At 43.3% G+C, this 12336-nt stretch overlaps 8 protein-coding genes across 8 annotated transcripts; 4 read left to right on the forward strand and 4 right to left on the reverse strand.

Moving 5' to 3' along the window:
* Nucleotides 1-166: 166 nt before the first annotated feature.
* On the forward strand, nt 167-3347 carry V2V93DRAFT_351410 (uncharacterized protein; the record flags this gene model as incomplete). The annotated part of the gene is made up of 4 exons (XM_066907984.1): nt 167-1032; nt 1489-1666; nt 1763-2552; nt 2622-3347. 4 exons carry the CDS (start codon nt 167-169, stop codon nt 3050-3052), a joined length of 2265 nt encoding a protein of 754 aa, XP_066763153.1. The 3' UTR covers nt 3053-3347.
* On the reverse strand, nt 3126-4809 carry V2V93DRAFT_376332 (WD40-repeat-containing domain protein). The gene is made up of 5 exons (XM_066911721.1): nt 4370-4809; nt 4206-4303; nt 3592-4146; nt 3381-3535; nt 3126-3321 (listed from the first exon to the last, which is right to left on the reverse strand). Exons 1-5 carry the CDS (start codon nt 4543-4545, stop codon nt 3277-3279), a joined length of 1029 nt encoding a protein of 342 aa, XP_066763154.1. The 5' UTR covers nt 4546-4809; the 3' UTR covers nt 3126-3276.
* V2V93DRAFT_376334 (mitochondrial carrier domain-containing protein) lies at nt 4713-6220 on the forward strand. Its single transcript, XM_066911722.1, has 4 exons — nt 4713-5087; nt 5155-5284; nt 5344-5491; nt 5553-6220. Exons 1-4 carry the CDS (start codon nt 4969-4971, stop codon nt 6080-6082), a joined length of 927 nt encoding a protein of 308 aa, XP_066763155.1. The 5' UTR covers nt 4713-4968; the 3' UTR covers nt 6083-6220.
* V2V93DRAFT_340421 (autophagy protein Apg6-domain-containing protein) lies at nt 6168-7599 on the reverse strand. The gene is made up of 2 exons (XM_066907791.1): nt 7281-7599; nt 6168-7221 (listed from the first exon to the last, which is right to left on the reverse strand). Exons 1-2 carry the CDS (start codon nt 7420-7422, stop codon nt 6296-6298), a joined length of 1068 nt encoding a protein of 355 aa, XP_066763156.1. The 5' UTR covers nt 7423-7599; the 3' UTR covers nt 6168-6295.
* A 27-nt stretch (nt 7600-7626) lies between these two features.
* V2V93DRAFT_382954 (Spo11/DNA topoisomerase VI subunit A) lies at nt 7627-9051 on the forward strand (the record flags this gene model as incomplete). The annotated part of the gene is made up of 6 exons (XM_066912174.1): nt 7627-7645; nt 7698-7858; nt 7921-8014; nt 8067-8509; nt 8544-8860; nt 8913-9051. The coding sequence occupies 6 exons, from the start codon at nt 7627-7629 to the stop codon at nt 9049-9051; spliced, it is 1173 nt and encodes a 390-aa protein (XP_066763157.1).
* On the reverse strand, nt 9049-10266 carry V2V93DRAFT_376345 (histone acetylation protein-domain-containing protein). Its single transcript, XM_066911723.1, has one exon. It carries the CDS (start codon nt 10254-10256, stop codon nt 9108-9110), a length of 1149 nt encoding a protein of 382 aa, XP_066763158.1. The 5' UTR covers nt 10257-10266; the 3' UTR covers nt 9049-9107.
* Nucleotides 10267-10290: 24 nt separating this feature from the next.
* On the forward strand, nt 10291-11607 carry V2V93DRAFT_376346 (signal recognition particle, SRP19 subunit). The gene is made up of 3 exons (XM_066911724.1): nt 10291-10812; nt 10888-10990; nt 11048-11607. The coding sequence occupies exons 1-3, from the start codon at nt 10423-10425 to the stop codon at nt 11524-11526; spliced, it is 972 nt and encodes a 323-aa protein (XP_066763159.1). The 5' UTR covers nt 10291-10422; the 3' UTR covers nt 11527-11607.
* On the reverse strand, nt 11515-12330 carry V2V93DRAFT_376349 (SGS domain-containing protein). The gene is made up of 3 exons (XM_066911725.1): nt 12201-12330; nt 11699-12137; nt 11515-11633 (listed from the first exon to the last, which is right to left on the reverse strand). The coding sequence occupies exons 1-3, from the start codon at nt 12300-12302 to the stop codon at nt 11605-11607; spliced, it is 570 nt and encodes a 189-aa protein (XP_066763160.1). The 5' UTR covers nt 12303-12330; the 3' UTR covers nt 11515-11604.
* Nucleotides 12331-12336: the final 6 nt, after the last annotated feature.

A 12336-nucleotide genomic window follows, 5' to 3' on the forward strand; every position in this document is an offset into this window, starting at 1 on the left:
ACCTATAGGTGGCTGATATCGAGAAATGTGCGCCGCAGACCTAATGCGTGCCTGAAAACCTTACTTAAGAACGTAAACAAACCCGCCGCAAAGTACTCTCTGTTGTTATTGTATACTGCCACCATTGTTATTTGTGTACTCTACATACCACCACGGTTGTTATTCAATGCCGTTGCCGTTAATATCATCGAGCTCATCAGCTACTTCGGGCCGGGCGCCTCCGAAGCGCACGTACGGTCGTCGGGCGCATACGGTTGTGCACGTTCAAGGTGTTGCTGATTCGGAGCTTTGGAGCAGCGCTAGTCCTGTGAAGAAAACGCTATTTCCAGCTTTGCTTCGCAAAAACACAGATTTAGGTGGTGCAGATGACAATCCATCATCAACTGCTTTCGAGTCTTCGCCTTTGAAGAAACGGGCGGCGGGTCGGCGCAAAGATAAAGAGAATGATATGGGTCGCAAGTCGTCGTTTGCGAAAATTAAAACCAAGGTCGACAATGTTGTTTTGTCGTTGCCGTCATCACCTCGCCGACCATTAATGAGCAGAAGCGCAAACCAGAATCCTCTCTTGGAGCCTGCCGTTGTTCCAACAGAACCAGCGACTCCGGATTCACGCGACGCGGAAACAGCAGTTCGGTCAGAGGATAAACCTCTTCCAGCGTCTCAGACAGACATTACCGAACGTCCAAGATATCAGATACCGGAACCTGAGAGATTTGATTTTTCGGATTTATCCACATGTTTAGATTTCCTGATCGACACAGATCAAAATAAGGAAGATACGGCCTCCGTATCTGTTCCCGCCAAGGCATTTCCCGAGTCAATCAAAGACCAGAGAAAAGATGAACACATCATTGACTTGAGCTCAATGCTTTCGCATGATTTTGACGATTTGCATGTACAATTTGGGACTGGTGTCATGGCGTGCTCGACTCCTGCTGCGAAACCGGTCCTACGTGATGTGATTCTCGCTAATTCAAGTTCTGAGGATGAGAAGCTCGAAGAGCCTGCAGAGAATTTAAATTCTGTGATTCCGTATCGGAAAAGTTCTTTGGCCAATTTGGGCCACTCGAAGCCTTCTATAAGATTTGCGGAATCTCTTCCTCATAGCAACGTATCACCTGTTATCGCGGCAAAAGATCATGCTGGAAGCACATCAAGTTCTCCCAAGACCAAGCATACAAAGAAAGCAGCTTTGACCCGTCCTCGAACAATAAATCAACAAATGCAAGATGCGGAGCGACATATCGTTAAAATTGAACCAGCGCCATTGCAACCCAGGGAAAGCATTTCGCGACCTAGACGACCTGTAGCGAAGAATGTTACTGCTGCGACTCAGAAACCTGAGACTACGGCAGAAACAATTCCAGTTTTGACGCCCGCAGAGACATTCCTTGCCGGACAGAAGTCTGCTCTGCCTAGTCCTACTGAGCCATCAGTCTCTCACAATGTCCCTGTTTTCTCAATTACTGCAACAGAAATCATGAATAGTCAGGCTGACTCTGTATCTACACTTCGCCGTTCGAATTCGTTTACGGCGCCGCTAGCCATGTCGGATGTCAAAGAGATTACTCCAGTTGAACCGCTTCTACCAATCTCTCTAAATCGGGCAGTTTCGCCCGTGTCACACAGAGACTCCATTCCGTTACTTTCATCTCCTCTGCGAGAAGTTACCAATTCCTGGGAATTGGATCTTGCTGAAAGAGAAGAGAGAGCTGCTAAGCAAGAGAAAGAAGCCAAAGAGTCAGAGGAGAAAGAAAATGAGAAAAAGAGGATAGAGATAGAATTGGCTGCAGCGCAGGAAGCGATGGAGCTGAAAAGTCTTCTGAGTCACTGTTTGCGGGAGGAAGTTTTGGACTTCTCGCAGTTCGTTGAAGAATACCGACAGCTGTGGGAAATGCACAAGCTCGGAGAAGCTTCCTATTCTGAGGTTTATGCCGCTTTACATATGCAAACTAAGCAGTCTGTGGTTCTTAAGGTGATGCCATTTGGGAAGAAAGATGCGGAACAAGCTTTAATCAAGGATATTAGCAGTGAACTCAAGATTTCAAAGACGATGATGAACTTCAGTGGCTTTGTAGAAGTTGTGGGTGCACATGTCGTCAAGGGTCGATATCCAAAGTATCTGTTGACCTTGTGGGATCAATTTGCAGAGCTTAAAGAATGTGAAAATCAGCGGCCTGATTTTTATGATGAAGATCAGATGTATTGCGTTGTGGTTCTTCAGAATGGAGGTACCGATCTTGAGCATTTCAAATTGAAGACATGGCGTGAGGCAGCTACAGTATTCTGGCGAGTTGCAAAATCAATTGCTGTGGCAGAGGAGGCTGTTGAATTTGAGCATCGGGATTTGCATTGGGGAAATATTGTTTTGGATCGAAAGAAATCAGACGTGTCAGATATGATTGAGAAACTGAGGTTGCAGGATACGAATGAACGCTATGCTGTTAATATTCGGGTCAAAATCATTGATTACACTTTATCAAGAGCCAATTGTGGCGGCGAAGGAGTTGTCTTTTCGAATATGGATGACCCAGCATTGTATAGTGGACGAGGTAGGCGCTACCCCGACTGAAGTAACCTTTGAGTGCTTTCTTTTTTTTTTTTTACTAAATCAAGAACAGGTGATTATCAGTTTGACATTTATCGATTTATGAGAAAGCTTTTTCCGCAGCTTGACACATCAGCAGTGGTTGATGCCGCAAACGGCACCCGCCAACGTCGACGTTCAGCCAAAGTTGTTGCTAAATTTGATTGGTCGCAGTACATTCCTCGAACTAATACGCTATGGCTTCACTATCTCGCCAATAAGTTATTGAACGGCAAAAACTTGGTTGCGCCACGACAAGGCACCGGAACACGAAGTTCAGCACGGAGCAGTGAAAGTGATTTACAGCCCGAAATTGACGCGTATCGGAGTCTTGATTTAGTTTGCAAGTTCTTGGACCCGCGGAAGAAAAGATTTGGTGTGAAGAAAGTTGGGACTGCTAATGAAATTGTGACGGCGGCGGATTTGGTTGCATGGGGACGACAGGAAGAAATTGTTTACGAGTGACGAGTTAGCCGGAGGAGAAAAGGCTATTTATTTTCTGGTTGTGTATGAGTATGAGATAAGGGATTAATTTGATACCAAGGTTGTGTATGAGTAAGAGAATTATTTCAGCTTTCACAGTAACTGGTTTATAAAATACTTTATGATAGCGTATTTGATTCATTATAGTGGTGGTAAATACTGATACAAGCGATCGTGGTAGCCCGCCGTTATTAATTTATGTATCATCACTTTGCTTTATCGACAGTAGCTGGATCAGGTAACCAAAAAGACTAACAAATAAAAAACGAGTCAGCTATGCGTAAGCAAATGTAAATTAACGAATACTTACGAGATCTTCATCTGCAGCAGCGAGCATCGCATGTCTTGGGTTAAATGCTATACTAGAAATAGAGGAGCGTGATTCGAAAGATTTTATTGGCCTCTGAGCGCCATCTCTGATCGGAGACTGGATATCCCAGATATATAATTTTTTATCGTGTGATCCTAAAACGCGTTTAGTATTCCTATTACAGATATGAGGTTCACATCGACAGTATTACCTGAAAACACAAATCGTCCATCTGGGGAAAGACAGGTATTCCCAGAAGAGGAGAATTGACGTTCGGGAGTGAACAGTGCGGGAGGATGGCCTGTGAATCGCATTATGGTTTGTCCCGTGAAGGCATCAATCAAGTAATGCGCTGCACTTTGTGTGGCCACCAGTATTGTTTTCCCGTCGTTGGAGAACTCGAGTTTTGACCATTGCGTCGGAATCTGGCCATTATCTGTTTGTTGAAGCGATTCTATACTAAAAACCTCAAATGGTTCGCGGTCGTAATTTCGCATGTCATAAAGGAGAATCTCGCCGGTTGCTTCACAACCAGCTGCAAACACCACACCTGATGGATCAAAGGCAACAAAGGCAGGAGTTGGTATAGTTAATAATCCCTGGCTGTGCTGAGATTTTAGGTCCCACAATCGAATTGTGCCGTCTAATGAAGAAGATAGGAATCTGTCATCGCTAGGGGACATCTCCAGGCCGATGACTTTTTGTTTATGACCTTTAAAGTAGCGGATGTAGCTGCTGTCGTGTAACGAGAGGTACCGAATAGTGTCTTGATCATGCTGTTAGATCTGATTATCAGTCACTTGTAGAATCCAACGAGATACTGACCGTCTTCTTTAGTCGACGCGTATATGCAGTTTGTCGAGCTATGAGTAAACCGCGCCAGGTGACATCCATATTTTTTGCTATACAGCGGCCGAGTAAATCTTTATCAAGAAGTCAACATTCAATAGAAACATTAGAGTATAGTATTAATGCACAGAGACACATACTTGCCAGACTTTGCATCATATAAAGTCAACGATTCATCGTCTCCGCAACAAATTACATTGCTACCGCTATCGTCAAAATCAATCGACGTGATCTTTGATCCCTCTTGGTGATTGCGAAACGACTTTGACGGCTGAAAACTGCTCACAATTTCTCGTGACATAGTAACTGTCGTCATTGTGAATGTCACTGTGTATATAGATATATATATTAATGTCTTGATTTTTATTGTTTGGATATCAAAGATGTCCCCGAGTCAACATTAACTCAGATCTTGCGGTCACGTGATTCATTATTACCTCTTGCAGTCGCGCCGGTCCAGGTCCAGGCGGCTAAGCACTTGTAGTGATTATTAGTGTTTATTCTAATGGAAAAAAAAGAGACCCTATGACATCAATGAAATACAAACAATATGATTCGAGGCACGAAAAGATAGAGCAGCTGTCATTGAATATCAGCATCTCGGTGCTTTTGCGGAGAATTTGACACCAAATTCGCCGATTTCGGCGCGCACTAAAAAATCTAAAATTTGTACTCTTTCTCGACGGCTCATCTTTCTGCTTCTTTACTTCTTTTCTTTCTTATTCCTTCTTATACAACAATGTCCGTCGAGGAAGCACCGAAGAAGCAGCTGAGTAGCACGGGCGGATTTATCGCAGGCGCTTTAGCTGCCTGTGGCGCCGTCACTGTGACAAATCCAATTGAAATTGTCAAGACTCGGTAGGATAATAAAGTGTCTCTATTCTCAGCCAAGTCTTTGCTAATATTATTTGTTTATAAAATGCAGAATGCAGTTGCAGGGTGAGCTAGCTTCTAAAGGTCAAGCCAAAAAGGTCTATACCGGTTTATTTCAAGCTCTGCGAGTTATTCTCAAAAACGAAGGTGTTCGGGGCTGGCAGCGCGGTCTTGGATGTGCAGTAAGTCTGTCTTCTATTTAATATTATAAAGACCCCGGCAAGTGCTTATTACAAAATAGTACGTTTATCAAATTGGGCTGAACGGTTGCCGTCTTGGATTTTATGAGCCTATCCGACAGGCCACAGCTGAACTATTCCTTGGCGATGCTCATAACTCAACTCTGGCAATTAACGTCTTCTCGGGAGCTACTAGCGGTATAATGGGAGGTTAGTAGCATTATTTGCAAAGTTTTTTCAAGGGTTTCAAGCTCTAATTTGGTGCTTTCAGCTATCGCCGGATCTCCATTCTTCCTCGTCAAGACCAGAATGCAGTCTTACTCGCCCGTCTTCCAAGTCGGAACCCAGACCCATTATACGTCCCTCCTTAACGGTTTATCCTCAATCTACAAATCTGAGGGTTTCTCCGGTTTATACAGAGGTTGTGGCTCTGCTATTATGCGAACCGGGGCTGGTTCCTCTGTTCAGCTCCCTATTTATAACTGGTGTAAGCATACATTAGAGACATATAACCTGGCTCAAGGTACTTCTCAGCATTTACTTTCCAGTGCTATGAGTGGATTGGGTGTTTGTGTGGTTATGAATCCGTGGGATGTTATCATGACAAGAATGTACAATCAGCGGGGTAATCTGTACACTGGGCCTTTTGACTGCTTTATCAAGACTGTGAAGATTGAAGGACCTATGGCGCTTTACAAGGGTTTCTTTGCTCATCTGATGAGAATTGGACCGCACACTATCATCACTTTAACTTTGATGGAGTCAACTAGAAAATTAATGATGTGGGTTGAAGGTGTTTAATTATGCTGACAGTTTTTACGGGGTGTTGAATTGAAAATGTTGTGTTTCTCTGCCGCATTTTTTTCTGTTTTTGGTTTTGTACATTATATTATAGTAAACATTATATAAAGTTAATTTATCAATGCTTTATTGACTTAATCTCATGTTCTACAATGTAAAAAGAACGCCCAATCCAGAAAATCCGTAATAAAATCAAAATAAAATGTCTGAAGACTATCGTTTACCAGATACTCCAGCCATACGATCAACTGCCGCCGACCCACCCTCAATTGCGAAAATATCAGAATAGACATTTGTCTTGCGCAATTTCTCAAGCATTTCTGTGTCTCGTTTAAGTTTCATCTTAATCATATCTCTCTCTTCTAGAAAATCTTCCAATTCTTGCGCGTATTTATTGCGCGTCACCCAAAATTTCTCTTCCTCATCGTCAAGAAGTCTTGACTGCTGTTCAAGTTCCGCTATCTCTTTCTCAACTTGTTCCCTTTCCAGTTCTGCTTTACGGAGATCAGACATGGCTTGATCCTGTTGCGTGATAATTTCTGCTAATTCCTTTTCAGCTGCAATCCGCTGCTCGTCAGAGGGTTTGTCCTCCTTGACATGTTTTAGAAACTCTGCATAAATATCTCGGTCTCGTACAATCTCCACATACTGCTGCTTCAAACCTTCAAGAAGTAAGTCGATACATTCTGAGCATATTGGTTGGTCAATGTCACTATTTGAGGTGACGATGTCATATATCTTTTCAGACGTCTTGAACCTATTCGACAACGCATACCGATCACCATCACCACTTTCACCTGAAATCGAGTCCTTTTCATCAAATCCTCTACTCTCATCACTAGTAGCGTCTCTCATTATCGCCTCGTAATTTCCTATATTACCAGTCATGGTATCACCGCCATTCGACGAGATCCTAGCTTTGGAAATCACAGAGTCGGTTAGCAAGACAAACGACTCGCCGCCATTTCGACCAGTTGCTGGAAATGAAGAAGCTGGAGATTGTGGAACTGTTCCTGAAGTGCGTCGACGCGGGTTGTATATATTTCGGGGAGATCCGATACCGTGCTGATTGTTAAGTTGAGAGTAGGCTTTCAGATCTGTCTTCATTGAGTCACCATCGGTATCTGCCGGAGCCGATGCTGCAAATACAAGTCAATATCAGATTCAGACAATAATTATATATATATCAAAGACTTACTTGATAAGAACTGCTCGAATGTAGTGCCTTCGAGGTCAGAGATTTGCTCATGGATTCGTAATGGTAAACGACATCTTCGGCATGAGACAGTAAGTGGCGACGAGGTTCCGCCGCCAGCGCCTCCGTATTTCGTCTTACTCATCTTCTGTTTTATTCAAAACACCACCCGGTACGGACCTGTATAATGAGAAGACGGAATTGATGGTGGTTAATAAGGTGCTGATATGTGAGTAAAGAGTGAGCGCAGTATCGATGAGGCGAAGAGCAAGCCACATTCATGCGCCACAGCACCGCCAACTCTGATTCTTACTACAGTTTGACAAACCAGATTATTAGGTAGCGCAATATGGATTCTGAAGCAGAATGTATGTATAGTCATATGCACAATATCAGATTAGATTACTTACTATTTTTCAGATATTATTGACGACGAACTGTCTGCGTCGAATGTACTTTTAGAAAGAATTGAGTGCTTGATACTTAACATGCTCTCAAACTCATATGATTCAGCCAACAATTCTTACAAAGAAATGCAGATTCAGTTGCTGAACCGACGATCAAGCACTTACTCAATGTCTGTGTGAACTTTTGTGTGATAAATAAGTGTTTCTATTAAAATCAGGTTGACAGATTTGATAAGAAAACCATGGCTATAAGAAAGTCATTGGGAAATCAAGCTAAACAGCAAACGGTCTCTTTTCCAGGCTTAGCTGCGTCTAATTCTAGCAGATTTGGTTTGAATGTTTTGCGTTATAGTGTTTCTTACTGAGATCTGACCGAAAATAGCTATGCTGATACACACCCTCGATATAATATCCAATAATCTCTCTAACAACAGTGTCGTAACTAAACGCGACATCTTCTACAAAGGGAAGTGGCTGTACAAATCGCAATACGAAGTAGACCGAATGATTGATGATATAGCTGCTACCCTCAATGTGAGCCGCCATGATCTTGGGATCGTGGCTTCCCCAAAGGGGATCATGGCCGGTTATTACGTGATGAAGAATTGTGGAGGTGATATTACGAAAATTGGCAATGGTACTGACGTTACTTTAGTGCCTACCATGGAGGCAGACAATGTATTTATTGTACTGGATGATATCAATTATGTTCTAGTCATCGAAAAAGAGGCTGTATTTCAAAGATTGGTCTCCTCCGGATTTTACAACAGGCCGGAACTTGGACGTGCTCTTCTTATCACTGTTGTCATTTCGTTGATTGAAGATGTCTACAAATAGAGGCTGATATCCGTCATTACAGGGCAAAGGCTATCCCGATGTAACTACACGCGCATTCATCCGTTCAATCTCAAAAGCCTATCCAGCTCTTCCACTATTTGGTATAGTCGATTCTGACCCTTACGGAATCCACATTCTCGGTACATATAAATTTGGAAGCAAAGCAATGGCGCATGAATCTTTGAATTTGGCGACGTCTAGCTTGTTATGGATAGGAGTGCAACTACTCGGATATGCAAGTGTAGGCGCATACGATGTACTTTCAAATAGCGATCGAAAAATGGCTTTACGAATGCTTGAGAATGTGTGGATAGATTGTGAAGAGGCTAGTGATTTGAGGTATTATACCATACTGATTTAAGCGTTACTCATTGAGCTAACTTTATGACAGAGCTGAACTTCAGAAGATGCTGTTTCTTGGTAAAAAGGCAGAGATGGATGTTGCAGGATTTAATGAAGGGAGTGGTATGATTGGTTACCTCGCAAATCTGCTTCGGATAAACCTCGCAAAGCATTGCGATCGAAAATGAATGACTTACGATCTTTGAAACTGCTACATACAAATACTTTCTGCTCTCTGCTGTCTTTATACTTCAGTTTTCGCTTTTTTGAATTCTTCTGATACGGAAACATGAGAAGGTTTTGCCCGTTTTCTGACCATCATTCCACCAATGACATTAACCACTGGCTCTTTCTTTGCTTCAACTTTTTTGCTCTCCTTGTCGTTCTCTAATGAACCTTTTATCTCAAACATTGCGCCTTCAGGCATGACCTTGTATACGGCGGCCGTAGCATTGCGGGCATCTTTCAGGTTACCGTAATGGCCAGTTACTATGGCATCATGTATTCTTGTATAAATCTTGCTCTCTACTATTGCACCTTGTAATTCCAAGTCTGTAGGATTTGCGATAATGCCTTCTACCCCAATGATTCCCACGACAAATCCAAGTCTGAACTCCTGTCTCATTTGTAACTCATCAAAAAATTGAGAAACAGAAGTGTCAGAGTCACGATTCTCCGCTGAAATAGAGTCAATGAAACGAGATTTCGGATCATCGGGGAAATTCGGAATTTTGTTAACAGCAAGTTCTGTTAGATTTGCATCGAAGATGTGACCAGCGGACCAGGCAGATGATACTTTTCGCAGAACATATTTAATATCCCCTTTTTCAGCACCAGGAATGTGTAGTCTGGCTTTTGGATTGTTGAAAATACAAAGTAAAGAATCAAGAGCGCGAATCCACCATTCGGTCAGTTGTCGATCTGTTAGAACGTGTTTGAAGCCGTTTGTTCCCGAGTCTGGAAAAATGTACTGTGGTTGAGCACGAGCAAACAGGCATATGCGAGTAGGGATATCTTTTCTAGAAATTGAGAGAATGAATGTGCGAAGAATCGAAGTTATCACGAGACGGATATTGAGCTTCAAAAAGCCGGTAGAGTCAGCTTTCGAGACAAAGAGAGTAGTGTAGAACGCCGATCGATAAACAAGTAGCTCAAGAGCAAGTATATATACACCATCGTATCCCAGCATCAATAAATGGGTTGTCAAGGTATCTGAGGTAGATGAAGATTCGGTCAAGGCTTGCTTTTTGGGCTTTGCGGAGAGATGGTGGAGGACGAAGGGCTGCTGCTCACTAGATTTATGTTCTGGCTGCGATGGTATACGCGGAAGAGCATTACTGAGGTGCCTATTCCAAACACTGGCAAAAGTACGAGACGCGTCAGAGTTGTCCATGGCATTGTTTGTTTTTGATTGTTCATATCAGACGCGTATACCGTTCTTTGTCAAATGGGTAATTTGGTACTAAACCCACATATATTACAGAGACTGAGATCTCCAACTGCTCATCATCTTTTTCCATCGCCATTACTGCAACCCATTAACATTCATTCATAGCAAAATGTTGGAAGAAGTAGACGATATCGATGACATGGACTTTGATCCCGCGGATTTTGATCCTAGAAAGGTTCTTGCTGCAATTCCATCGGGTCCAGAAGGAGCAGGACCAGCAAACCTGACTGCAGTCGCCTCTTCATCCTCGGGCCGGCCACAGTCGCAGCAACCGCAATCTATTCCAAAGAATCTGATTCCACAAGGAATGAATCCGTCGCAGGTATTCAATGATGATTCTACGTTTAAAGAGTGGCAGATTTTGTACCCGGTTTACTTTGATGTTTCGCGAACGCACAATGAAGGCAGAAGAGTTAACTCTGAGCTGGCAATTGAAAATCCTTTAGCTCACAAAATCGCAGAAGCCTGCAGTTCTCTTGGCATGCGAACATTTTTAGATGTGGGTTTTTATTCTTTTTTTTTCGATATTTATAGGAGTGTTGGCTATCGAATTATACTGACTGTGTGGCAACAGCCTCAGAAGACACATCCCAAGGACTGGGCCAATCCTGGACGTGTTCGTATAATGCTTAAGGATCCGGAAACGCACGCTCTCGTAAACCCTCGTGTGAAGAACAGTATGTTAAACTATTATGATGCAGGAGAGTTGAACAAGTGGCTAATGCTGGATTCAGAACGAGACCTTTACAGACAGATCTGCGAGTACTTGAAATTACATCCAACTATTCCTTCTGACGCATTGAAAATTCCTATTCCAGGCGTTCCCAGCGAAATTCCGGAGCCGCCTGCGGTTCCTCGAGGCTGGAAGATTAACAAAGTTCTTCCTGTGCATTCGGCTGCTTTAACAGGCGGTGGCGTAAACGACGATATATTCAAGGACATGGCAGGAATGCCGGGTATGGAGCAGCTGGCTGCGGCGGCCGGTGGTGGCAAGATGCCGCCTGGATTAGCGGGACTGCCTGGTGGAATGAAGGGTTTGGAGGCATTGCAAAACATGGCTGGTGGTGCTGGTGGAATGGGCGGTCTGGCCAACATGATGAATGCCATGGGTGGTATGGGTGGTATGGGTGGTCTAGGAGGTCTAGGAGGTTTAGGAGGCGGCGCAGGAGGAGCAACACCTAGCGGACGAGGAGGCCGAAGGCTAAGAAAATAAGTTTGGATATAGTAGTAAATATATAGATAAAAAAGGCTTTTTACAAATAACGCCAAAATGCTCAAATTGAATTCGAAATTATTGCCACTTTTTCGCTTCCATACCGGCTATAAATGCGGTTAGTACACTCTTGATAGAGAATTGATAGAGAAAGGTATACAGGGATACTCACATGGGGGAGTTGTCTTCATTGTTTCCTTCTTAACTTCGCCCCAGTTAGTACTGAGAGCAGTTCCATTGCTCTCTACATAGCTCTTCATCATCGCACGACGAGTGTCTTCATCAGCATCTGCGTACAGCTTCTTGAAGAACGCCGCCGCTGGATCGCCACCTTCGTCTTCTTCTTTCTTTTCTTCGGTGTCGTCAGCAACAAGCTTATCCCAATTCTTTGCGCCAGACTTTGATGATGTCGGATAGGAGGCTGTTGAGGAAGCCGCGGCTTGATCTGCATCCAGATCAGAAAGTTCTAGCGCCGTCCATTTTGCGGGGACGACTTTGTGGAGTTTGAACTCGATTTTGGTTGAGAGTATCTTAAATGTGGATGAGGAAGGATCAACTTCGGCAGCCAAAGGCCCCAAAGAAAATGAAAAGCCGGAGAATTCGATTGAGAGCTGGAAATTGGGATATGTTTAGTGAGCAGTAATAGAAGCAGGATTGAGAGGCAAGATACGCACAGCAGAAGAAGATATTTCGATGACAGCGTCTTTCGGCGCGTTTTTAACGAAAACAGAGAGAGTAATAATCTCGTTTGTCTGATAAAACTCGTGTCTTGTCATTTTATTTCTTCTTTTGAATAGAAACACTGTTAAA

This window comes from Kockiozyma suomiensis (assembly GCF_038497685.1).
Source record: "Kockiozyma suomiensis strain NRRL Y-17356 unplaced genomic scaffold V2V93scaffold_19, whole genome shotgun sequence".
NCBI lineage: Eukaryota > Fungi > Ascomycota > Lipomycetes > Lipomycetales > Lipomycetaceae > Kockiozyma > Kockiozyma suomiensis.

Bases quoted from the DNA above. Each gene is read 5' to 3' on its own strand.
- V2V93DRAFT_376346 (XM_066911724.1), top strand. From the start codon at position 10,423: ATGTTGGAAGAAGTAGACGATATCGATGACATGGACTTTGATCCCGCG. The intron at 10,813-10,887 runs GTGGGTTTTTAT...GTGTGGCAACAG, and splicing joins GCATGCGAACATTTTTAGAT to CCTCAGAAGACACATCCCAA. The intron at 10,991-11,047 runs GTATGTTAAACT...TGCTGGATTCAG, and splicing joins AAACCCTCGTGTGAAGAACA to AACGAGACCTTTACAGACAG.
- V2V93DRAFT_376345 (XM_066911723.1), bottom strand. From the start codon at position 10,256: ATGGACAACTCTGACGCGTCTCGTACTTTTGCCAGTGTTTGGAATAGG.
- V2V93DRAFT_376349 (XM_066911725.1), bottom strand. From the start codon at position 12,302: ATGACAAGACACGAGTTTTATCAGACAAACGAGATTATTACTCTCTCT. The intron at 12,138-12,200 runs GTGCGTATCTTG...CCCAATTTCCAG, and splicing joins TCGAAATATCTTCTTCTGCT to CTCTCAATCGAATTCTCCGG. The intron at 11,634-11,698 runs GTGAGTATCCCT...CCGCATTTATAG, and splicing joins AATGAAGACAACTCCCCCAT to CCGGTATGGAAGCGAAAAAG.
- V2V93DRAFT_340421 (XM_066907791.1), bottom strand. From the start codon at position 7,422: ATGAGTAAGACGAAATACGGAGGCGCTGGCGGCGGAACCTCGTCGCCA. The intron at 7,222-7,280 runs GTAAGTCTTTGA...TTGTATTTGCAG, and splicing joins ATTCGAGCAGTTCTTATCAA to CATCGGCTCCGGCAGATACC.
- V2V93DRAFT_376334 (XM_066911722.1), top strand. From the start codon at position 4,969: ATGTCCGTCGAGGAAGCACCGAAGAAGCAGCTGAGTAGCACGGGCGGA. The intron at 5,285-5,343 runs GTAAGTCTGTCT...ATTACAAAATAG, and splicing joins AGCGCGGTCTTGGATGTGCA to TACGTTTATCAAATTGGGCT. The intron at 5,492-5,552 runs GTTAGTAGCATT...TGGTGCTTTCAG, and splicing joins TACTAGCGGTATAATGGGAG to CTATCGCCGGATCTCCATTC.
- V2V93DRAFT_376332 (XM_066911721.1), bottom strand. From the start codon at position 4,545: ATGACGACAGTTACTATGTCACGAGAAATTGTGAGCAGTTTTCAGCCG. The intron at 4,147-4,205 runs GTCAGTATCTCG...AGCATGATCAAG, and splicing joins CGCGTCGACTAAAGAAGACG to ACACTATTCGGTACCTCTCG. The intron at 3,536-3,591 runs GTAATACTGTCG...AACGCGTTTTAG, and splicing joins TGGACGATTTGTGTTTTCAG to GATCACACGATAAAAAATTA.